This window comes from Hemicordylus capensis, chromosome 1 (genome assembly GCF_027244095.1).
Source record: "Hemicordylus capensis ecotype Gifberg chromosome 1, rHemCap1.1.pri, whole genome shotgun sequence".
NCBI classification, from domain to species: Eukaryota; Metazoa; Chordata; class Lepidosauria; order Squamata; family Cordylidae; genus Hemicordylus; species Hemicordylus capensis.
Window position 1 is genome coordinate 38,347,061 of NC_069657.1, and position 25,341 is coordinate 38,372,401.

Consider the following 25,341-nt stretch of genomic DNA (forward strand, 5'->3'; position numbering starts at 1 on the left):
TTTAAGATAAAAGGAATTCAGGCTCTGAATTTAAAATGACCTCCTGATTTCTAATATTAAAAAAACTTGGAAAAAACCTAGTCTTGGATTCAGGTAAATACAGCATCCCACAGCAAGTAACTTGACATGCCAGTTTATAACAGCACATCAAGGGCTTAACATGTCATCCTGTAACGGCCTACCATGATTATACAGGTGAAACTCGGAAAATTAGAATATCGTGCAAAAGTCCATTAATTTCAGTAATGCAAATTAAAAGGTGAAACTGATATATGAGACAGACGCATTACATGCAAAGCGAGATAAGTCAAGCCTTAATTTGTTATAATTGTGATGATCATGGCGTACAGCTCATGAAAACCCCAAATCCACAATCTCAGAAAATTAGAATATTACATGGAACCAAGAAGACAAGGATTGAAGAATAGAACAATATCGGACCTCTGAAAAGTATAAGCATGCATATGTATTCAGTACTTGGTTTGGGCCCCTTTTGCAACAATTACTGCCTCAATGCGGCGTGGCATGGATGCTATCAGCCTGTGGCACTGATGAGGTATTATGGAAGACCAGGATGCTTCATTAGCGGCCTTCAGCAATTCTGCATTGTTTGGTCTCATGTCTCTCATCCTTCTCTTGGCAATGCCCCATAGATTCTCTATGGGGTCAGGTCAGGCGAGTTTGCTGGCCAGTCAAGCACAGTACACTGTATACTTTTCGGAGGTCTGATATTGTTCTATTCTACAATCCTTGTCTTCTTGGTTCCATGTAATATTCTAATTTTCTGAGATTGTGGATTTGGGGTTTTCATGAGCTGTACGCCATGATCATCACAATTATAACAAATTAAGGCTTGAGTTATCTCGCTTTGCATGTAATGCGTCTGTCTCATATATCAGTTTCACCTTTTAATTTGCATTACTGAAATTAATGGACTTTTGCACGATATTCTAATTTTCCGAGTTTCACCTGTATATTCAGACAGGCACACACCCTTAAATCTATCATAACAGGTCTGTGGTGCCCTTAGAATTCCAGAGCTGCATGCACAGTACACTGCCTGGCTCAGTATGTGTCTACCCAACAGTGACAGGTGTGGGTAACTCATTGAACATCATTTGTGATGGGGATTGCAGCTATTCCCCATGAATTCTCAGAATGTGCAGGTCAAAAGCATGTGTTAAGTCCCCGCCCTTTGTACACACAGTGTCTGTTGTTGCTGCTATTGACTGGATGGTTTATCCAGGGTGTGTGTTGGTATGTATGTCCCATTAAATTTAAATAGAAGATGGCTTTGTCATTATCTTCTTTTACTCCGGTTCCTTTTTCCATGGAAACATTCTTCCAATTCAAAATGTTCATTTAATCATGATAATTCATGCAAGCCTCCATGTTTTTTCATTATTGATTTTTCTGGATAAAGGTACTATACTTTGGTTTTATTGATAGCCCCCATCTGCATCATCACTCTTGAGATACAGATGTTTAAAATGGAGGTTCTCTTGCAGTGAGAATACATTGTGCTTGCTCAGTTTTTGTTCAGTAAAATCTAGGTAAGCTTCAGACAAGCATTCTTGTTGTGTAAAGAGGCATTTAGGTCAGTGGTTGCTCTAATTTTTTTCATCGTGGTGTAGTGGTTAGAGTGCTGGACTGGGACTGGGGAGACCTGAGTTCAAATCCACATTCAACCATGATACTTGCTGGGTGACTCTGGGCCAGTCACTTCTCTCTCAGCCTAACCTACTTCACAAGGTTGTTGTGAAAGAAAAACTTAAGTATGTAGTACACCGCTCTGGGCTCCTTGGAGGAAGAGCGGGATATAAATGCAGTAATAATAATAATAATCTCTGTGCAGAGTGAGTTTTGTTCTGGGCTGCAGTATCAAGGCAGTGTGCGCACACATGTATTCAGAACGGGGCCTTCCTGATTCAACCTGAGTGGGATCTAAAATGAACTGAATGGACATCTAAAAAGTTGTGACCGCCGCACATGCACATGCCTTAGAGGGAACAGTGATATAGGTCCAAATGCCTCTCTGCTTATCTAGCTTTGGCAGCAGGAGGCTCTTCTCCTCCCCCCACCCCATGCTCAACCTATAAGTTAATAGTTGATATAACATATAAGTTAATAAGAAGTTAATATTACTGAGAAAATGCAATTTTCTTTGTCATTCACCTCTTCCCCCCTTACTAGTAGTTCCACTGCTATTTTTGGTGCTGCCTGGAATATGACTCTGTGAGTATTGTGGCACAGATTGTTCTTTTGCCATCTCGCTTCCACTCCTGCCTTTCATATGGTTTCAGTTATTTTTAAACCTCTGGTATAAAGATTTCCAATGGGCTCTACTTGGAGGCTCAGTCTGCCCCTCTGGAGCTTTTGGTCTGTGCTCTCCTACTGTGCACCTCACTTCCTTATTCCTGTGCAAGCCAAAACATGGGCAAAAGACGCTTGAATCTCTTCCTCCCCAGTGTGAACAACAGAGACTGCCCAAGGTCTCCTGTTTTGTACATCGGCTACACACTCCTGTTTGTGGACCAAGGGAAGGACCCTAGCTTAATGATTGAGCATATGTTTTGATTGCCAGAGGTCCCAGATTCAATTTCCAGCATCTCCAGTCAGTCAGTCAAACTTTATTACGGCTTCAGATCAGCACACAGCATTTCCAGATAGCAATGCTGCGAGCAGCATTTGAGCTGGAAAACCAGTGCCCGTCAAAGCAGACCATACTGGACTAGATGGATCCATAGTCTGCCTTGGTATAAAGACAGTTCCATACGGTCAACCAAGGCACAGTCAAGTAAGAGTAATTAGTTGAAATGTACGAGGCGTGTCCCCTGTAACGGATTCCCAGACGTGGTTGACCACAACTTCCATAAGCCCCAGCCAAAGGCCATTGCCCCGGGGATGATGGGAGTTGTCGACAACTTCTGGGAATCCCTGTTACAAGGAACATAGATGAGGAGAAATATCTGCTTAAATATCTTGCTGTCTGAGAAAGAAAGTGAGAAAAGGGAAGCTTTTTCTGATGTTCCTGTTTGCGCAGGAATGAGTCACTGGGCCCAGGCAGTCAAGTTGACCTTCCAGACTTGGTTCAGTTCAAAATATGCTCCTTCTAAAAATTAGGTGACAGCCACTGATGTAGCATCTTTATGGTGAGTGTATGATCGAAAAGGGCCCATATGCTGCTGATACTATGTATTGGACGAAGCTTTAACTATTTACGTTCAGTTGTTAAGATAAAGCAGGTATTGATGAAAAGCAAAACTCACGAGATGAATAGCAAGGTGGTAAAGCATTTTATGGTACTGTAGATAAGTATTCACCTGCTTTAATAATAGTTTTCTAATTCGAGTGAAGCCTCAATTCCCAATGCATTTTCTGTGAGAAAGACTCAAATCTGAAATTGGGGATTAGCAGCAGATCATTATTAAAGCTTATTAACAGCTCTTCCATTATAGCGAAACGTTATGGCTTGAATGAAACCTCTTTGTTTGGTGTGTGCTTTGTTTCATACTGAATTGATCATATTAATAAATTGGGAGCCCTTAGCAAAGAACTAAATCAGTTTCTAATATACAGCAAGCAGGAACTTGTAGATGGAAATGGTTCTGGAAAATACACTGTAGTTTTGTTTGGAAGCTGATGAAGACCAAAGTAATGCATATCATTACAACCTCAATATAGCCTCATGCAGCATTTCCAAACATGAGCTACATAACTGGGAAGGGCTTGCAGCAAATGTGGATTTATGAATACCTAGAGCTGTTGTTGCTGCTTTGACAGCCTTTTATTGTTCATAATGTGTCAAATTATTTCTCCTGACAGTTTGATAGCCTTTAGTTCCCATACATTAGGCTGTTTTCTTCCATTGCTAGTTGCAATGATACCTGTTGTCTTCCTGTAATTTCCTGTTTGTGTGAGTTTCCTCCTTGTTCTGGTTTGTTTCTAAGTGTCCCAGGGCAAATGTGGTAGCACTGAGGATGTGCACAGTTAGAGAGGTAAGGAATTAAGAAATCAGTTTGGGGCATACATCGCTGGACAGAATGGCATGAGGGAGCAAATAAAAAATGAGGGAGCAAGAAGAAGCCAGAGAGTGGCTTAATGGCCTAGCTGTGGTTAGGTGATTGGGAGTATCCTGATTGCTCATATGCTCCTTTTTCTCAACTTGTGTGGTGATTCTCCTCCCATCCCCAACACTTTTGGACTTAGTTTATGGCTAGTGTTGTTCCTAGTTAGCCCAACCTACAGTTTGCAGATCCACTTCTAGCCATGGTTAGAAACCGTGATTAGGTTTTAATATCAGTGCAGCTGTAATGAGAACTGGAGTAATCCCTGAAATGGAGGAACGATTCCTGTGTGAGAGGAGAGGTGAATATTTGCAATTGGCTATCAGTAGATTAGAGAGAGAATGGGGGAGACTGGGGAAACTGAAGGGATGGTTTAAACAATGTTCTCAGTTACTGCCTAATATGGCTAAAGAAATATGATGCCTTCGGTGTAATCTTGTCGAATCAGAAACTGGTGGTGCCATACTTCTGACAGGAGTAATATTCTGTAGCTAATGCATACCTTGAGTTGCTCTCACTAACTTGGGTAACAATAAATAAATTTACAAGGGCTAGAGCTGGGCTTTCAAAAAAAGAAATATGAAAGCTGGGGATCTGGGCCAGCTAATGGGCTAACCAGGTGCCAGGGAACATGCTTAAAATCTAGTAAATAACCAGAAATCCAGGGGAGATGGCAGCCTTACTATGTTATCGATGCTGCAAATTATGATAATGGTGCTAGAGTTATAGAGAACATATTGATGAAAATGTTTAGGTTTGTGAGTAAGACTTTGCATGAGTACCATGAACGTACAGAAGTAAACATGAGTGATCTATGCTCTCATCAGGTAAAGGTAAGTTGGTTCCGACTCCTGGTGACCACAGAGCCCTGTGGTTGTCTTTGGTAGAATACAGGAGAGGTTTACCATTGCCATCTCCCGCGCAGTATCAGTTGATGCCTTTCATCATCTTCCTATATTGCTACTGCCCGATATAGGTGTTTCCCATAGTCTGGAAAACATACCAGCGGGGAATCGAACCAGCAACCTTCTGCATATTAGTCAAGCATTTCCCCACTGTTCCACTTAAGGTGGTTATGTAGTATATAGTACCTGTTAATTAACAAGTGGTCGTCTGTCTAGGATGTGCATATTTATCGTATTCCTTTGCTCTCTTTATTTTGCTTATAACTCCTCTGCTTGCTTCTTTTTCTTTACAGGATTGCCATGGGCTTTCCCAGGATGGGTTGGGAAGGGTAAGAACTGGCCGTATGATTATCCGGATGTGACAGCTTTTTACATTGTCTCCTGGATTATAGGTGCTAAAAGGTTTCATGATTTGGACATCGACTACATTGGGGTTAGTAAAGTAGTTTCTGTTTAAATCCTTGCTTTCATATTTTGAACATCTTGTTGAAGATCTTTCTAAAGCTAACTGATAAAACAGTGGGATTCCAGCATTTTACTCACAATAGAAACGTTGTAGTTATTAAAAAAAATATTTTCTGCATTATGCTGTGAGTCCCTGGAACGGTTGTACTTACAAAGCACTGAGAGGAGATGTGAAACAAAGCTCCTTATATTTTCATTTTAAAGAAAGACCATCCAGGAGTGCAACTTTAAGTTCAGAAGGTACTTAAATGCACTTGCTCTTGAGGTAAAAATACATGTTTTAGACAAAAGATTCTGCATAATATTAAGGGATAGGAATTTTTCTTTATATCTGAGAGCTACACGTGTTTAAGAGTTGTGTTTGGTGTGCTGGAAATGCTTTAGTCAGACAAATTATGTAATTTGCCATATATAGTGTGTGAGGAGAATACTTCTTGAAAACATTTAGGAAGAAGACACCCATCTTGTTCCTGAGCTGGCAGCAAAGGACTTATTTTTTTAAAACAAAAATCTATAGAAGTGAGAATTCAGGTATTTATGAAGCCAAATTCTGGGCATTGCTCCAGAACGATAATTGGAACAGGCACAGTCAAGAAAATGAGACTCCTCACACTAAGGTTTATGCCCCCTGGAGGACCTACAATTCATCCTTGTTATGGAGAATTGGCCCCTTCCTGGAGACAGTTGAGTTCCAGGAATGCCGACTTGGAACATGGAAACTCTTCATGTGATGGTGGCTTGTGTGATAAGTTGCATTAACAATTACAATCAGGGCCAGGTGGGGCATGGTTTCACATGCCATGGTTTTTGGCAGCATCTTTATGATGAATGTAAAATGAGCCTCGCCCATAAGAAAAGGGCCTATATACTGTTGATACTACAACTCTAATCAGATGGATCTTTAACTGCAGAAAGCAGGTTTTATGGAATTCACCTACCTTGAGTCATGCAATGAAGACTTTAATATAACGTATATAATATTGACTGAGGCAAGGGTGTTTCTTGAATTGTATCTATAGGCTACCTGGAAGGAATCCAGCAGTCATGAACTCTGCAAGAACAAATGCTTGTTCCAGCTCATAGACCTGAAACGGGTCTCTCATAGGGAGTGTGTCACTGGGATGCAGCTTAGTGAGTTGTACCATGGCTTCTGTATTGCTGGGGCCTCAGAGCCTCCTTCAGACGCTGTGTGCCGTGTGAAGCCTTTTGATTGGCCAGGCTGCTCAGCAGGTCAGTGGCTGCATGACATTATGCCTATTCACCAGAGCAGCTTAACCTAGGCTAGGGCAGTCCAGCCTGGGTTGGGCTGTTCATGTGCAGTGCCGGGATCGAGCCCGATCCCAGCGCTGCCCTCCCATCCAACCCAACTTTTTACCCCAGCATTTACCATGGTTAACCCCGGTGCCAGGGTCATGTGTATGCTTGGGCTACACGGAATCCGAGCAGACACAGAGTTGGGTACCTTGAGTGTCTGATTTCTGGGGGAATCCCCCAATGCACTGTATTCACCATGTGGTGCATTGTGGGATTCTCAGAGGGCAAGACTCTTTGTCCCAGTCTCCAGTGGTCCATGCTGCCGGGCACAGCGTGGATCGTGTGGTGCGTGGTGGCATGTGGAAGGGAGACATGACCATTGTCTGGGAGGAAGGTAGGTCCCTCCCTGCCTTCTCCAACCCACCTACCCTTATTGTCTGCCTTGTAACAAAATGTGTGGAACTGTTCAAGAGTGCTCTTATGTAAGAATTATGCAAACATATTTGTGTAATAGTCAGGCATTGGAATTAATAGTGGTCTAATAAATAACTGTGCCTGTTTTGTTCTTGTGTCTTGCGCCGCTGTATGTTCCTTTACAGTGCCATGTTCCATCTGCCTTGTTTGTTGACCTGTGCCTTCTGCTTGTTGTACTTCAGGCTCCAGAATCTAAGCCTTCGGCTCAGGTTTCTGATCTTGGTGTGTCAAGATCTTGATAAGATTTGGGTGTGGCCTCCTGCAGCCACACAGTAGAACAATGACTGCTTTGTTACTTGCCCTTGAGCAACTTGGTTTTACTTTTTACATTGTTTGCTTTTTGTCTTTTAGATTTGGAATGAACGGTCTTTTAACAGTAAATACATCAAGGTAGGTCAGTTTATAGAGAGATGCTATTTACTAGAATATTGTATTTGTTGACATGTATAACACAGAGCTAAAGCTTTTTGCTGTTTGTGGTTTTTCAATGTGGTTGAAACAAAACTGTTGAACAGCAGTTGCATGGCTTTGTGTGTGCTAAAAATATGCTTTCACTTATAGACTAAATACTGATTTATTCTGACATGTTACTCATTTTTTTTCCTGCCATAGAAACTTCTCAATCCATCTTTATTTTGGGGGACTGACATCTAACTCACTGAATAGTACTATTCAGAGAGTAGTCTAAAGGACAATTTAATTTTAGTAGTACTACTCCCCTTAAGTGGTGCAGTGGGGAAATGCTTGACTTTGAAGCAGAAGGTTGCTGGTTCAGATCCCCCGCTGATACTATATTGTGATACTATATCGGGCAGCAGCGATATAGGAAGATGCTGAAAGGCATCATCTCTAACTGCGCGTGAGGAGGCAATGGTAAACCCCTCCTGTATTCTACCAAAACCCCACAGGGCTCTGTGGGCGCCAGGAGTCGAAATTGACTTGATGGTACACTTTACCTTTACTTTACTCAGAAGTAGTAGTGTGAATGTCAGCCACTGGGTGACTTCCACACCTTTTGCAGAACTGTGCTCCATCAGCGTAAGGAGCTTCCACAAGGGTGCCACCTAGTGTTCTGTGTCACTAAAAGGGAATTTAAATGAGCCCCTGGTGGCGCAGTGGTAAAACTGCCGCCCTGTAACCAGAAGGTTACAAGTTCGATCCTGACCAGGGGCTCAAGGTTGACTCAGCCTTCCATCCTTCCGAGGTCGGTAAAATGAGCACCCAGAAATGTTGGGGGCAATATGCTAAATCATTGTAAACCGCTTAGAGAGCTTCGGCTATAGAGCGGTATATAAATGTAAGTGCTATTGCTATTGCTAAAGTTAAACTGAGACCATCCTAGTGTCATTGGGGTTTATTCAACAGTATAATGTTAATATAAGACTTTTCTTAACCTTCTTTCAAGGGCTTAAGATAGGGTCAGTATGCTTATTTGATACATAAAATGAAGCTCGGTCCCAAGTGCAGTGGTGATGGTGTGCCCTTAGCTCTGCTCAAGAGGCAGGTAAATGTTAATTCTCAGCTCCTGCAATGCTTCTCCAGTTTAGCAGCAGCAGTACCTGTCAATGGTGACTGTTGACAAAGGTGTTGCAGAGTAGGCTAGACTGGAAAGGGAGCCTGACATGGTATTTCACAAAGCAGCCTGTAAGTGTCAACTATGCCCTGCTAGGGTTGCCATGTCCCAGGGAATTTAGGGTTGCCCCTGAATGTTGGCTCCTCCACCCGGCTGCTAAATTCCACCTGGATTTACACAGATTTCAAACGTGCTGCCCAGATTGCCCAGATCTTACTCTGGATCCGATCACATGTGAGGGCAGAGAAGGAGGGGGGAGTACACAAATCTGTCAGATTAAAAAAAAATACAAATTAGTTGCCATCTAACTTGCATAATATGCAAATTAAGCCACCTGGATTTGGGAAGCTTGAATATGGCAACCCTATGCCCTACTCCCAATAGATGTACAGCCTGCTCGGCTGTGGGAGGACTTTTATCTTAGAACTGACTAACAAGCAATATGAAAGACTTGTCTTTAAAAAAAACACAAAAACCCAGATATCCAGTAAGTAAAGAACCTTACGTCCTGATCCTGTACAGTGTTCCCTCAATTTTTTTTTTAATCCCTGTGTTGAATGAGTTTTGTTCTGGGAGGCAGTATTAAGGCAGTGTGTGCACATGTATATTCAGAGTGGGACCTTCCTGGTTCAATCTGAGCGGGATCTAAAATTAACTGAGCGGACATCAAAAACTTGTGTACGTGCACATGCCTTAGAGGGAAAATTGATCCTGTGCATGTCTGCCGAGAAGTAAAACCCACGGAGTTAACTGTGTCTTGCTCCCAGGTACACGTGCATATGATTGCATTCTTAAACATGAAAGATCACTTCAGTCAACCAATCTTGAATTCCTGTTCTGTCTCCTGAAGGAAAGGATGAACACCAGTATCTTATCTCTAATTGTAGACTTCTCCCCTCCGCCCCTTTGTTTTTTTTGCTGACAAGCACAGGGCTTCCTGTGGCATTTTCTGTCACTAAAGATTTGCAGGAGAGCTGTTGCAATTCAATTAAAGTGGGGATGATCTGGATAAACTGGAGGTTCTTGATTATTAGCATCATGGTAATTCTCTCTTCCCCACCCCACCCCACCCCACCCCCAAGTCTGTGTTCTTAGTTCATAATGTGGTGTTATACATGGATGCAATCCAAAACAGATAGAGATGGAGTCAATTACCTTCTGAGCTTACCCAGAAGCAGCTTCCATAAACTTGCTTATTTGTAAACCTAGGCTGATATAAGGAGGTCTCCAGAGGAATATAGAAGGCAGGGGTAGTCAATGGGAGGCTCTCCAGATGTTGTGGAACTGTGACTCCCATCAGCCCCAGTCACAATGTATTGCAGCTGAGAATGATGAGAGATGTAATTCAAAAACATCTGGAGAGCCACACGTTGTCTACCCCCGGTATAAGGGATAATCAAGTGCAGTGTGCAGATAATCAAGTACAGTTTATGGGAGGAGAACTGGTCTTGTGGTAGCAAGTATGACTTGTCCCCTTTGCTAAGAAGGGTCTGCCCTGGTTGTATTTGAATGGGAGACTTGATGTGTGAGCACTGTAAGATATTCCATTTAGGGGTTGGAGCCACTCTGGGAAGAGCAGAAGGTTCCAGGTTCCCTCTATGGCATCTCCAAGATAAGGCTGAGAGAGATTCCTGCATGCAACCTTGGAGAAGCTGCTACCAGTCTGTGAAGACAATACTGAGCTAGATGGACCAATGGTCTGACTCCGTATATGGCAGCTTCCTGTGTGCCCTGCTATCCTTGACTTGCAGTAGACCAGTAGAGGAAATAACTGCTTTTGTTCAGGCTTCTGAGGGTGATTAAACCCACTCCCCACCACCACACCTTTGAGCATTCAGGAAAAAAAGTGGAGCCAGTGCAATACATGTTTTTTAAAGCCTTATCTACTTACTACCATGGAGGATCACATCAGAGATTGACAGTGTAGCAGCATGGGTGCTATTCACATTATGTTTTGCCTCTACCTCTGTAACTGCCAAATCTGCAACTCGCATTGCTCAGTAATGAAAGTACCCTAAAGCTCCAAATAATTGCAAAACTAGTTCCTCTATAAATTAGGCCCAAGTTGTGGTCTGATGATTTATTTTAATGTAGACATTCTATCAGTATAGTCCAGAAGACACACTTTGATTGGTTAGCATGTGCTGACATCTTATGCTGTATACAGGAGGCCCTCTTGTGTGTGTGTGGGCACTCCATTCTTGCCTACAGGTGCAAATATGGAAACTGTGAATAAAGAAACCTTACGCCTATGAGAATCGAGGGGTTAGGTTCCTCACACCAAATAAGGTAAAACAAGCAAGTGGTGGGGGAAGCAGAAATAGGAGGAGAAAAGCACAGTATCTTGTTCTCAATCAGTACCCCCCTCCCCAACATCGAAATTGACTGACTTTTGGGTGAATATTCTTCTTGCCAGTTGTTCTTTAAAAAACAATTTAAAAGAGCCATGATATGGTCCTGCACTGTAAAATGGTGCCTGAGAATTACATCAGAAGTAAATTTTAGGTCATTTCCGGCCACACACAACCGCAAATAAGTGAATTTTGTCTACTACTTATACTGTGGATAAAGAAACTGGGACCCACCTGCGAATACTCGAAACCTCGGTTGTTGAAACTGCAGCTAATGAGGGCCTCTTGTATTGGTAGAGATGAATTTGGTATTTCCTGTAACAGCACAACATGTGTCTTCAGACCTGAGGTGTCTCAAAACTTACAAGAAGCTTGCATTTTATTTGCCTGCCTGCAATCCAGCACAGAAGCTGTAATGTTATTTTATTTCACATTTAAAATATTTATCTCCTAACTCTGTTATACTTTCCAGAGTGGCTAAGATTGTGATCACTGTGTGGTATCTCTGGAGGTTTCGGCAACAGGCCCTAAAGTTCCAAGTCTATTTTTGGACTTGCACAGGTTTGCTTCTGAAGAAACCACCTACTTGTGTATTGAGATACTGCAAGCCTCTGCTGAGGTTTTATTTATGTAACTTTCCATCTGACACAGTCTGTGCACTTATATATTACTGAAATAGCGTTACATTTCTATGCTGGACACTCAGTATCCTGTTGTCTTCACATGTGCTTTTTCTGACCTATCTTTCTAAGTAACTAGTGTGCGTTGTCTAAGAAGACCTTGCCATGCATGGCCAATTTTTAACAAGCAGCAGCTGCTATTGTATTTATTAATTTATTACATTTCTAGATCACCCCATCCCAAGGCTCTGGGTGGTGCACAAGAAGTTTAAAAAACATAAAAACAAACACCATATAAAACGCACAGCTTAAAACAATATAAAAACAATTTTAAAACAGTTCAGGGCCATTTAAACCCAAATTAAAAATACTTTAAAACAATTTAAAAACCTTGGAAGGCCAGGCCAAACAAGTAAGTTTTTAGAGCTCTCCTAAAGGCCGTTGATGAGTCTAAATTATGGATATCTTCCGGGAGTGCGTTCCGTAGGCCAGGAGCAGCTACAGAGAAGGCCTGGTTCCTAGTCGCCACCAGGCGTATCGATGGTAACTGGAGATGGACCTCTCCAGATGACCTCAGCGTGCAATGGGGATCATACAGAAGAAGGTGCTTTCTAAGGTAACCTGGGCCCAAGCCGTTTAGGGCTTTAAAGGTAATAACCAGCGCTTTGTATTTTGCCTAGAAACATTTTGGTAGCCAGTACAACTGCTTTAAAACAGGCATAATATGGTCTGTCCAGGTTACTCCAGAGACCAGTCTGGCTGCCGCATTTTGAACTAACTGAAGTTTCCGAACTACATACAAAGGCAGCCCCACATAGAGTGCATTGCAATAGTCAAGCCTGGAGGTTACCAGCTGATGCATCACTGTTTTGAGATGGTTCTCTTCAAGGAATGGACACAGCTGTCAAATCAGCCAGAGTTGATGGAAAGCGCTCCTGGCCATAGCCTCCACCTGAGATACCAGGGTGAGGCCTGAATCCAAGTGCACTCCCAAGCTGAATACCTGTTCCTTCTGGGAGAGTGTGACCTCATCCAGCACAGGAAGATCTAACTGATCCCTCAAATTCCGATCGTCCACAATGATCACCTCTATCTTGCTTGGATTCATCTTCAGTTCATCCCTCATCCAGCCCATGACGGCTTGTAGGCAGGCATTTGGGGAGTGGATGCCATTTTGTGATGATGTTGATAAGGAGAAATAGATTTGAGTGTCATCAACATACTGATAACATGGTGACCTCGCCCAGTGGTTTCATGTAGATGTAATGTTGTAGTGTAAGGCTCAGGGATATGTTTGTTTGTTTTTTAAAGGTGAGGTCTGGCACTCTAGGGTTGCAATGCAGGCTATAAGTGGCTTCACTCCCTCTCAAGGAGGGATATAAATGGAAGAGTATTACCCTGTCAGCCGGGTAACCAGGTGCCTTTTAAAGTGTTGATTCTTGTATTGAATCAACACTTTATGGAGAGCAACTGTCCCAGTTCAACCTGGCATGGTGTCCTTCCAGTGGCTGCTGCTGGTGACCATTGTTCCCTCTAACAGAGATTCCTAGATGTTGACTACAACTCCCAGAATCCCCAGCTGCAATGGCTTTTGCTTAGGGATTATGGGAGTTGTAATCAACAGTTAGTGACGGGGAAGCATCTTCTCATTTTTATTGCTCTGTAAACTGCTTTGAGAGCTGTTCTGTTGAAAGGTGGTGTATCAGTGCTCTTAATAATATTTGAAAAGCTATCATTATTAACATAATATACAGAGGTAATGCTTAAATGAACTCCTCTCACTGTTCCTGACCTTTTGGGGGGAGTGGTGGTGCAGGGGATTGAATGTTCTTTGGAATAAAGCTTGATAATAGAACAGATAGTGTTAATGAGACTGCTCTGGCTATGCACCCCTGACTAACCTTTGGGTCTTGTGCAGGGAACCAGTGAATCAGTTCATTATAGAATAAATTTGTGCAATGTTTCGGCCTTGGGAATTAATTACAGAGTCGAATCCAAAATACAATCAGATTTATTGAAGGGTACAGAAGGCAAAAATTGATTAATAAGCAACACAATATAAATTAATAAGACTATCCAGGCTAATAAGACTAAATTGCAGCTCAGAGGCATTTTTAGCTTGAGATCCAAATTAAAATCAACTCAAGGCTGGCCAGAGAAATGGGCCTTTGGAAAACAGTTTTAGACTTGAAAGAGAGCTGAGAGAAAGGGGAGCAAACGATATGAGCAGAGATTGGTCGGCATACCTGAATCCTCTCCAATGGTGTGTCAGACACTTGTCCCTCAGCTGATGCTAAAGGGTCTCTCTCTCCAGGGACAAGCAGGAAAACGGGATGCTAGAATGGAGTCCCGTGTGCCACTCGTGAGTCAGGAAACCAGTAAAAGTCTAAAGGTGGTCTGATCCCAGGAGACTATTTCCCTGATCCAGCCAAGTTTGCTGCCCAGATTGGGCCTGGAGACAGGGCCAACCTGGAGGCCCAAAGTGGGATGGACACAAGGCCAAGGCACAGCCAGATGGAATAGGTGGTGCTCAGACACACGTACGAGAAGAGACACACTGCTAGATGGTGTCTGGGATACAAATAGGCAAAGGTCTGCCTTGGGGCCAAATGCTGACCACACCTTGTTGATGATGAGGGTGACATCCATGGTGGATAAAATAATACATTTTGTCCTGTTTCAATCCTGTGTGGGTGTACTCTAGAGCACAATGAGTTGAAAAGGTTTAGACAACCTATATATAGAAACCTTGAATAGGTGGACTCTGAGCTTATCTCGTATCAGGGAGACCTTCTGGGCAGAAGATATATACCTGTACTTCATGCCAACCGTTAACATGCATGTTGGAGGGATGGGCCTGCTGCAATCTTATCTGTTCTTTCTGTGAAGGTGATTGGCTCAGAAGGCTCCTTTGTGACAACTCTGAAGTCAGGTTTCAGCTACTCCTTTTAGAGAAATAGCTTCTCCTTACTTTGGGTCAACTCGGCAACCTCCCCTGTGCAAGAACAGAGAGGGAGCATGGGGAGTAGTTCCCTTTTTGGTCATGGGTTAGGCTTGACCTGGAATTACCTTCCAATGCTGCTTGCTAAGTGACTTATTCTTGGGAGTTAGTCCATGTAGGCAAAATGGTGAGCCTGCAATCCCACAAGCCAAACTGGAAACTACAAGCCTGTAATTCCAAATCACATGCAGGGGTGCTTCTTGGAGATCCCAAACAGGCTGTTCTCATGACAGTATGGTGCTAGGAAACCTAAGTGGCTGTCCTAGTTGCTGCACACCCAGCAGAATGCGTTCATTGTGTTTTCTTGGTGGTGGTTTAGGATGCATGATTTCTCTGTAAGCGCAGCATTATCATCTTATCCTCTTTTAAAAAGCATTCATGGGATGATATTATTTAGCCCTGTTCAGATATTATGTTGTACCTATGTTTAGATATCTGAACACATGCACATATTTTTGTGCATTTGTTCTAAAAGTGAACCTGGGTACAGGCCCCTTCAAATGCAGGTTACGTCTAGGAACTGTGTTGCTGCATTGGTGTTCAACATAATGTGTGAATAAGTACCTTTTGTGCAGATCTGTATTTCTGTACACAGATTTTATAAGCATTGAACATAATGTGTGGATATGGCTTTTGAGTTTAACTGTGACCAGTTTTTAGGCTATTATGGTGTTACTTGTGGACCACTGTGTGAAACAGGATTCTGGACTAGGTGGGCCTTGGGCCTGATCCAGCAGGGCTGTTCTTTATATGTTCTTTATATGTTAAGAGTTTTTTTTTTTTTAAATTAAGAAAGTGAACATCACTCATGGAGTCTGTCTGTAGTGAGCAGATCAGTTGCTTAGCAGTGGCCACAAAATTAATGGAGGTTTAATCCTTTTATAGTACTGTTGTAGGTGTTGATTGGTTTTACTGGCTGTCATCCAGACTAGCGCGTGCCTATTCAGCAGTGCCAGACATCCAGACTAACAATGTGCCACTGTGCAAGAGGAGAGGGCCAATTAGCGATCTCCCTTCCCCCTGAAGTCCAGTATGCCTTCTGCAGATACATCCCTGATCCATGCTGGAGGGCTGCATGACCCTTAGGATATATTTTGGGGAGACATGGTGGGCTTCAGAGGGAAGGAAGGATTGTCGATAATCCCCTGTGTGGTGGTGCAGCATTAGTTTGGATGTCCAGCTGCTGCGCCAATGCACTGTTGGTTTGAATAATTGTCACTGAATTTTGCATTAAAACAAGCTTCTTAGTATGGCTTTTTAATAAGAAAAAACACTGAAAGATATTAAGTGTTGTAGTATAATATTAGAACAGGCTTCAGTAAACTTAGAATGGGATTCTAGAACTGTCTTCTGATTTCAAGATCTGATATTTAACAACCATTAGGATGGAGGGAAAACCAAGGACTTTCAGATCTGCAGTATTCTTCTACTCTTCGGGCAATAACATTTCTGTTTTTTAGGTTTTTTTTAGCACTTTAATGTTATTTAAATGGTGATTACATGACAGTGTTGTCATGCATATGGTGTTCACATGCAGTTTTTTCATTCAAATATGGCCAATGCTTGAGTTTTAAAACAATAGTAGATGCAGCTAGTAATAATATTACTTGGGCATTCTTCTGTCCTAATCCAGTCTACAGTACTAATCACTTTAAACAAAAAACACTTTGCTAGATAGCCTTTTATGGAACAAAGTTTTTAAAAGCTTCTGTCTCTGAAGGCAACTTATAGTTGCCATGGGTGTCCAGGCCAGAGGCACTTTTATCCCTGGACTTCTAGGCCAAAGTCTAGGGCCTCCACTCTACCTGGGGGTCCCCAAATGCTCTTTAGTCTGTTCCAGGTGGTGTGGTCACTGCACCATGCCATTGTCCTGCACTGCACCGGTTGGCCAAGTGTGACCTCTGCTTAAGAGACAGAGGGGGAAGTAGGGAAATACATATGTTGGATGGGAATATGTTCAGTTGTGTGTTGAAATGTTTTTGTGAATGCATTTTTGTATAAATATACCTGTTCTGTATTCTTACATTCTTGTGAGTTCAGTTGCTGTTTGTGCCCTTAGGAACCCACGTGTTAAAAATGCTACATGTGCCAAGGTGTATGTGGATATGGGGATTATGCTTAACTTTCAGGGGCCCTCTAAAAGCCTTTAGGTCCAGGCTCCAAAATTACCTAGGTGCACCTCTGATCCAGGCAGACGGCCATTTGCAAGTTATCCTCGGCTACCCCAAACACAAGAGGGTTAATTGTGTTCAGTTAGTGGCTAGGGAAAACTTTCTAGATATTTTTAAAGGAATTCTCCTTTATCAGTGGCGTGTTAAGTGCTGGGCTCTAGTTTCTAAAGCAGGTTCTGGGATTATAAACTGGTAAGTCCTGGATATGTAGAAAAATATCCTTGGGGTCTTAGGAAGCTGCCATATACAGTGGTCCCTCGACTTACGAACTACTCGACATAAGTATTTTTCGAGTTACAAACGGCAGTTTTAGATCCGGTTTTAGATGCAGTTTTTTCGACTTACAAATTTTTAGATGGGGTTTCCTCGACTTACGAATTTTACATGCGGTTTCCTTGACTTGCCTGCCTGTTTACTGCCTGTTTATTCTTGAAAAGAAATGTTCCTGTGCAGTTTGCAAGCCTTACTGGGGGTCTGGGTCTTTTTTCTAGGCTCCGGAACGCATTAATCCGTTCCCAATGCATTCCTATGGGAAACCGCTTTTCGACTTAGGAACTTTTCGACTTACAAATGTGCATTCGGAACGGATTAATTTCGTAAGTAGAGGGACCACTGTACTTAGTCAGACCATTGGTCTATCTAGCTCAGTATTGTCTTCACAGACGGGCAGCGGCTTCTCCAAGGTTGCAGGCAGGAATCTCTCTCAGCCCTATCTTGGAGATGCCATAGAGGGAACTTGAAACCTTCTGTTCTTCCCTGAGGGGAATATCTCACAGTGCTGACACTTCTAGTCTCCCATTCATATGCAACCAGGGCAGACCTTGCTTAGTTAAGGGGACGAGTCATGCTTGTTACCTAAATGATTCCCCTGCTAACTGAGCAAAGAGGAGCCTTTTTAAAGTGGTGATTCTCTTTGCTGAGCAGAGGGAGAGCAACTGGTCCTATCCAGCCCCAGTACAGCTTCCCTCCAGTGGCTGTTGCTGGTCTCTATCTTGTTTCTTTTTAGATTGTGAGCACTTTGGGGAAAGGGAGCCATTTTATTTATTTATATCTCTGTAAACCACTTTGGGAACTTTTGTTGAAAAGCGGTATATAAATATTTATAGTAGTAGTAAATGCTGCACTTGAAGTAATCTTCCTTCAGTCTTGTATTGTTGGTGCTCTTGAGTATGTAATTACTTAGAGCCACCACCCTTAGCCTGGCTGTGATCTGCACACCCTTAAGCTGCTAAAATTCCTAAGAAAGCTATGGAATTTAAGCAGGCCAACTTTGCATAGGTCCTTAGCTTTACAAATGGTTTAGATAAAAGGCAGATGGTTGGTGGCCTTGCCCTCACACTTAAATTGCTTTGTAAAATAATGATATGCTACCTGGTGGATGAAAGCTGAACTTCAAGTCTATTTGTTACTAAGGTACTCCGTGGCACTATGGACAGAGTGGGTGTACAGAACGTTGGCATTATCGCTGCGGATGGAGAGTGGGACATTGCCAAACAAATGCTAGTTGATCCCTATCTTTATGCTGCTGTTGAGATAGTAGGGTAAGTCTCGAAGCATAAGGGGATAGCAGTTTCTTCATGCCTTTACTCTAAGCTACCTTTAGCTGCCAAGAAACCTTTGAAATAGTTATGCCTTAACTTATTGAAAGGTGATAGAACTCTTATCTCTCTTCTGAAGTCTGTAGTTCAAAAAGCCAAAGCTCTCTTACCTGAAGGGGATTTGAGTAGCACATGACCATTCTGAAATTTTAAGCACTGGGATATTTTTTTTAAATTTAATTTATTATTATGGTCCTAGACGATCAAACTGAAAAAGAAAGAAAAAGAGTGATCCACACACGCACAATAACCTCATGGAATTGACAAATACAGCAGAAACATTAAGCATCAACCCAGAGTATAGCTAAGTTTGTTCATCTTTGACCTTAAAGTACGGGCTGTAAGCACTGGGAGAAAGTTTCACTGCATTGAGGCTATACAGTAGGACTTCGTTGTTCACGTTTCTGTGTTTCCATGGGGTGTCTAATAGACTAGGGGTGTGCACGGAACCGCGGAGCTGCGGTCCGACACTGGGGTGGGGGTTTCCAGAAGAGTATGGGGGGGGGCTTTACTTACCCCCTCAAGAATTTTGTCGTATTTATTTGAGTAAGCATACCTCCCTGCCGCCCGCTTCATTCCCCCTCCTTTCGGCGGCGCGCGGCTTGGCTTAAACTTCCTCCTCCTTTGATGTGGAATCAATGAATGCTCAATCGGGTGGCAGGGTAGCTCCCAGTCCCTGCCGCCCGGCTCTTCAATTCCCCCGTCTCGGCTGGCGGCCTCCCCCTGAGCAGCCCCAAGACCCCTGCCGCCCCTTCCCTTCCATACTCAAGGGGTCGGCAGGAGAGCTCCCCTGCCGACCCCGTCCCCTTCCCTGGCTCAGCTGCAAATGGCTTCTAGGAAGCCTTTTGCGCGCCTGCGCAAAAGGTTCCTAGAAGCCATTTGCAGCCGAGACGGGGAAGCGAGCGGACATCAGGGAGTTCTGCCGCCCGCTCTCTGAAGTTAACGTTAATAAACTTAACTTTATTAACGGGGTGGGGGAGGGGCTGGGCCACAGGATGGGGGAGGGGCTGGGGTGGGGGGAGGGCCTTGCGCAGGGGAAGGGTCTGGGGCGCGGGGGGCCTGCTGGGGCATGGGGCAGCAGGGGGGGTGGGGGAGGGCAGGGGCCGGGGGAGGGCTGGGGCAGGGGGCATATTCCTGGTCATATGGAGTGGTCCTGTGGGGTATGCCAAATTAAGGTTTATTGCCATTTTCTTTTTCCAGCCTGGAACCTAACCTCCACCTTTTCCATAGGAATAATGCCTTGTTACTCATTCCATTACTCTGGGTAGTAGGTGAGGAACCACCACGAGTAATATTTTTGCTACCTCTCCCATCTCATTTGATGTTGTGTAGTAACAGAACTCATGACAGTGAAACGGCTTGCTTTGATACCCACACAAATATTTGGAAGAGGGCAGATCTTTCTGGTGCTGTTTCCCAACTTTATATCCTTCATTTGGCATTTTTAAGGTGTTGTGGAGACATACAGCTGGCTTTCCTGATGCATTAATAGTTTTGTATTGCTTTGATGACCTATTTTAGTTCCACATATAATTAATTAATGTTTGGTTTCTAAATATTTGGCATCTTTGCAGCACCTCTGAGCCACTGAGCGTGAGCTAGTATGGCCATAATCTATTTGTCATATTAATATACTGCCCTATATAGAATCTCAGGGCAGTTTACAATTCTTGGACCACATAATCTGTTCTGCACATTTGTGAGAGTGAATTGTCCCATCACCAGTTACTTTAATGCTGACTAATTTAAAAGCAATTTGATCAGTAGTTCCCAGTTGTGGGTTCACATAGCAGAATGATTACTCCATTTACAGAATTACAAATCCACAAACCTCTCTTCATTACAAACCTCTTGAATTCCTCGGAATAAGTTGCTTCCTTATTACAACTGGTTTAAATAGGCATTGTCAAGAACTCCAAACAACCTAAACATTTGCACTTTGGGTATGGTGTTGCATGATTCATGCATTGTCTGTCTTGCTCTTCTGCACAATCTTAAGGGCTTGGAGCAACCACTTAGATATACAGGCATGTCTCTAAAGTCCAGTCCAATGCAGATTCCCCCTAATTTTGTTGCCATTGGACAGGTGTAGCTCATGCATCATGGGTAAGCGGGCTAATATCCGGAGCAAAGCATTCCTAATGTCAGTGTCCAGACAGCGCTACTCTGTCCTGGTCCCTGCAGTTCCTAAAGTGCAGACAGTCTTGTCTTCAGTTGACGTAAAACAATGTGTTTTTGCCCTAACAGAGCACTTCCAGGGCATGGGTGAGCACTGAAAAGTATTTTCACTCTTGTGCAAGACTGCCCGTGCTTTGGAAAACACGGGGATCAGCATGGGGACTTGCTCTGGTTATCAGCCACTGATTTAATAATTGACTTTAAAGCATTCTTTTTAAACTGGCAAACCTGCTTGCTAGGGCTTTGCTCTTAAATTGTATGTTGAAAATGTGATTTATAGAATGCTTCAGATTCTACAGGGTCATCAGCTGTCTTGTTTTCAATGGAGACACCGTGGGATAGATGATAGAGACAGTTGTAATGTTTTATAATGTAGTTTAAAGTCTTCTCGAGCCTGCATGGCTTGGGGAGTGGTTATGGAGGGAGAAACCAGAAACTCCTATTCATATATACCCCCTAATTTTCTCCACCCCCTGCCCTCGGCAAGAAGCATAGGAAAGAAAGGGCTGGCAGCTGCAGGTCAGGGTTCTCTCTAACTTTTTTCATCTGCATGCGGAATGAGGTTTTCCCCCCCTGGGTGGTAGTATCAAGGCAGTATGTGTGCACATGCATTCAGAGTGGGTCCTTCTTGATTCAACCTGAGCGGGATTTAAGATTTAACCAAGTGGGCATCAAACTTGTGAGCATGTGCACGCCTTAGAGGGCATAAGAGTTACATAATACTGCTGCAGGGCTAGATGCCACATCCACAAATAGCTGGATGCAGGCTGCAGACCATTGGTTGTCAAAGTTTAGTGTAGGATCAGGATTAGATGTCCTTGTTTTGGTGCAGATTATCTCCTCTTCTCATTGGACATTGAAATTGCCAAATGCATGCGATTTGAAACTGGAAAGGCTGTTTAGGAGTCCTTGACAACTGTTCTGCTGCACCCAGTTTGAGGCATTTTTTAACTGTAGTAAGTGCAGCATTGGGCCAATACAGTCAATTGGCACTCCATGCCCTCCTGCTGCCACCTGTGGAATTCCCTGCTTATTGCCTCACCCTTCTTGCTTCCTTATAGAAGCCTTGTACTTGGCCAATGGGATGAGTAACAGTTTCTTGGTGTGGTCCCTCTAGGTGCGTATTATATAAGGGCATGAAGGTGGAAAAGGAAAGACTGTGCTGTCGAGTAGGTGTCGACTCCTGGCGACCACAGTGCCATATGATTTTCTTGGTAGACTACAGGAGTGGTTTACCATTGCCTTCCTCCCGTGTAGTATGAGATGATGCCTTTGCCATTGTCACTGAAGTGAGTATCTGCCTCCAGCACCTTCCTATGTTGCTGCTGCCCGATATAGGTCATTACAAATATATATTTAGTAGGCATAGTCTGGGAAGCACACCGGTGTGGATTCGAACTAACAGCCTCTTGCTCCCTGGTTAAGCTGCTTCCCTACAGCGCCACCACAGCTGAGGGCGAACTGGAAAAACATATTCAAAACCATTCTGTTCTCCTTGCCTTGCCCCTCCTTCTCTACTCACCAGGATAGACGGTCTCTGAGCAGTGAGAGGAAAGTTAATATTGGCAGTACTGGGAAAGAAAATTGTCTGACATCCAGTGCCATTGCAAAATTTTGGAAAACCTAGTTTTTTTAGCCTTCTTTCTGCATGGAAATTATCCTTTTTGAGATTGCTTTGCTGTTCGTGTGTGTGTGTAACCCACCAACCACTTTGTAATGCCTGCATGGATTTGCACCAAATTTGGTACATAGGGACAACTGAATGGCATAGTTTGTGATAATGTCACGTACCCCGATCCAAGATAGTGTCTGCATGGAAAGTAGGCGGATGAGTTCTTAACCTGAACTGCTTGTTTATTATGACTAAACTAACTTCTTGCACTAGCACAAATTTGCTCACTCCACCAGTGGTCCATTGCTCTGGATTACAGCTGTTGTCTTTTGCTTGCTAATGTAGTGAAGCTTCCTATGGAGCAAGTCGGTTTTTATAAACGTTACCAACCAATTTTTGTGATTTCTTAATGTTCAAGAGTGATATTGCATTAATAGCCAACCCCCCACCTCACTTGTTCATGAGGACAAGAGAGATGTTAACAGCCTGTTTATATTTATTGGCCTTGCAAATATAAGTGTGTGTGTGTGTGTGTGTGTGTGTGTGTGTGTGTGTGTGTGTATATATGTATATATATATATATATGTGTGTGTGTGTAAGGAAATTGAAAAGAACCCCTCTATGTATGGGGGTTGAATTGGCACTGGGTGGTGTTGAGTTGGGTTTTGCAGTAATGAATATAAATTGTCCACTTTGCTAAGCAGGGTTTGTATTAGTTTGCAATTGGATGAGTGATTAGTTACATATTCTTGTAAGATATTCCCCTTAGGGGAATGGGGCTGTAGCTTAGTGGTAGAGTACCTTCTTGCAGGCAGAAGGTCCCAGGTATCTCCAGATGGGACTAGGAATGTCTCCTGCCTAAAGCCCTGGAGAACCACTGCCAATCAGTGAAGACAATACTAAGCTTGATGGACCAGTGATCTGACTTGGTATAAGGCAGCTCCCTATGTTCCTGTGGTATTCATATTGGAAGCGTAGAATAAAACTGAACATGTGAACCAACTTTTATTGTGATCGTAGTGTTTGTTATAGAAACAGAAAGTGGCTGAGCTAAACCAAAGGTCTGTTCTGCTTGGGTAATTAGGTGTCTCTCATAAGGATAGTACTAAGTACCACTGATGCAGTTCAACCTCTGCTTTGTTCTGTTTGCAGGATAGTTCTCCCTTGCGTATACCATTTTGTGTTCTAAAAACAGAATTGCAATACAACAGTACAACCAGACTTCTAGAATTTAGCCCTCTTTTGTCTATGCTGCTGGTAGGGTGGCAAATATCTTTATGTGGGGGAATCTTGTATACCTTTACTTGAACTTTGAGACTAGATCAACATTTCTTATCTGATTGCAGATGCTTCTGTTCTTAAGTATCAAGCTAGATATAGTGCTGATCTGAATTAAGTTGGCTTTAATTATGTCATTGGGAGTGATCTCAAATAGGCAAGAGGTGGGCTTTTCCAGTTATACATTCATACTAGTTTTGCAGACACTGGCCATGTTGGTTGAAGAGGTTGGATACCTATAACTGTTTTCAGCAAATCAAGAGTATAACAAATAAGGTGCTGGGATATCTTGAATGCTGTGATCCCTTAACTGATTCCGTAGCAAAAACTTGATTCATTTCAATAAGGTTTATCGGCTATGGTTTTTTAGGCTGCTAATCAGATAGTCAACAGCAACAAATATTTATATACTGCTTTTCAACAAAAGTTTCCAGAGAGGTTTACATAGAGAAATAATTAATAAATAAGATGGCTCCCTGTCCCCAAAGGGCTCACAATCTAAAAAGAAACATAAGATAGATACCAGCAACAGTCACTGGAAGTACTGTGCTGGGGTGGATAGTTAGGCATTTCTTTTTCCTCCTTCCCTGAAACTCCCTTTCTGACATTTGATAAAGTATGCTCTCCTCTACAAAAGCCTCTTTGTCTTTCCTGAAGTAGACTAACTCCATGCTTTTTCTGGAATCAATCCCATTTTTTTGTTTTGTTTGCATGTACAGGTGGACCTCAATATTTGTGGGGGTTCCATTCTGCGGCTGTTCGGCGGATATGGAAATTGTGAATATCGAATCATTGATCCCTTTGGGATTGCGGGGTTGGAGTCCCCGTCAGCCATTTCCGGCTGAAAATAGGTTGATTTTCCCTGGGGCGGGGGGAGAGCTTCTCACTTTGCTCTGCTGCTGCTCCCCCCCCCCCGAGTCATGCTGTCCCTCTCAAATGGCTGAAAATCATGTTTTTGTTTTGTTTTGACGGGAACCATTTTGTGGCTCCAATTCCTAAAGTGGTGGCCGGAAACGACCTCCGTGGTCATTTCCTGCCACCCTCAACCCACGGAAACGCGAGGTTTTGTTTTTTTAATTGTGTTTTTTCATGTATGCTGAGGTCGGGTGTCATTTTCCTGACCACAGTTATGTGAAACCTCGGATAACGGACCCACAATAAGGAGGCCCATCTGTATATAAGTGTGGAGGCTTTCTGTGAGCTCTGCCCAGTTCCAATTATAAATGAAGCAGGTAATTGGGGATAGTGGCACTTTTCAATGTTCTCCAGTAGACGGACCTTCATCTAGCTTTGTCCTGCACTTCTTGTAACTTTACATCTGTGCCGATGTCTTGAAGGGGGAATAGTGCCCTGTATAATCTATCTCTAACTTGTACTCTGCTGCATAGAAGAAATGCATGCTTGCTGACTCTCCACAAACCCAGCTTACAATAACATTAGTACAACCTCTCAGGCTACTAACATTTTGATAGGTGGCTTTGCTAGATTTCTTGCATCAAGAGATGGTTGACTTTGCTTCTGTGTTTTACCTATAGCTCTGTGTTAGTGATAACAGGATATGTTTGTTCCTGTATCCTTAGAGTTGATCTGATAATACAGGTGGCCCTCGTTATTTTCACTGTCCTCATCTGTGGGTGCAAATACAGAAACCATGAATTATGAAATCGTACCCCTATGGGAATCCAGGGGTTAGGTTCCTATGCACACACAATGGGCTAAAAAAGCAGGGTGGAGGTAGAAATAAGAGAGAGTACTGTACCTAGGTCTCCAGCAATGCCCCCCCCCCCCGCAATC

The 25,341-nt window shown here is 43.1% G+C and overlaps 1 protein-coding gene across 2 annotated transcripts in view; it reads left to right on the forward strand.

The window, feature by feature from the left end:
* GALC (galactosylceramidase) overlaps window positions 1-25,341 on the forward strand; it is a 53,578-nt gene that overhangs the window by 8,881 nt on the left and 19,356 nt on the right. Inside the window, exons 5-7 of one of the 2 annotated variants that reach the window (XM_053285644.1) lie at window positions 5,266-5,405; window positions 7,517-7,555; window positions 18,295-18,422. In XM_053285644.1, the coding sequence (XP_053141619.1) occupies window positions 5,266-5,405; window positions 7,517-7,555; window positions 18,295-18,422 (307 nt within the window). The remainder of the gene's footprint in view (window positions 1-5,265; window positions 5,406-7,516; window positions 7,556-18,294; window positions 18,423-25,341) is intronic. The other variant, XM_053285643.1, reaches the window with a different exon arrangement.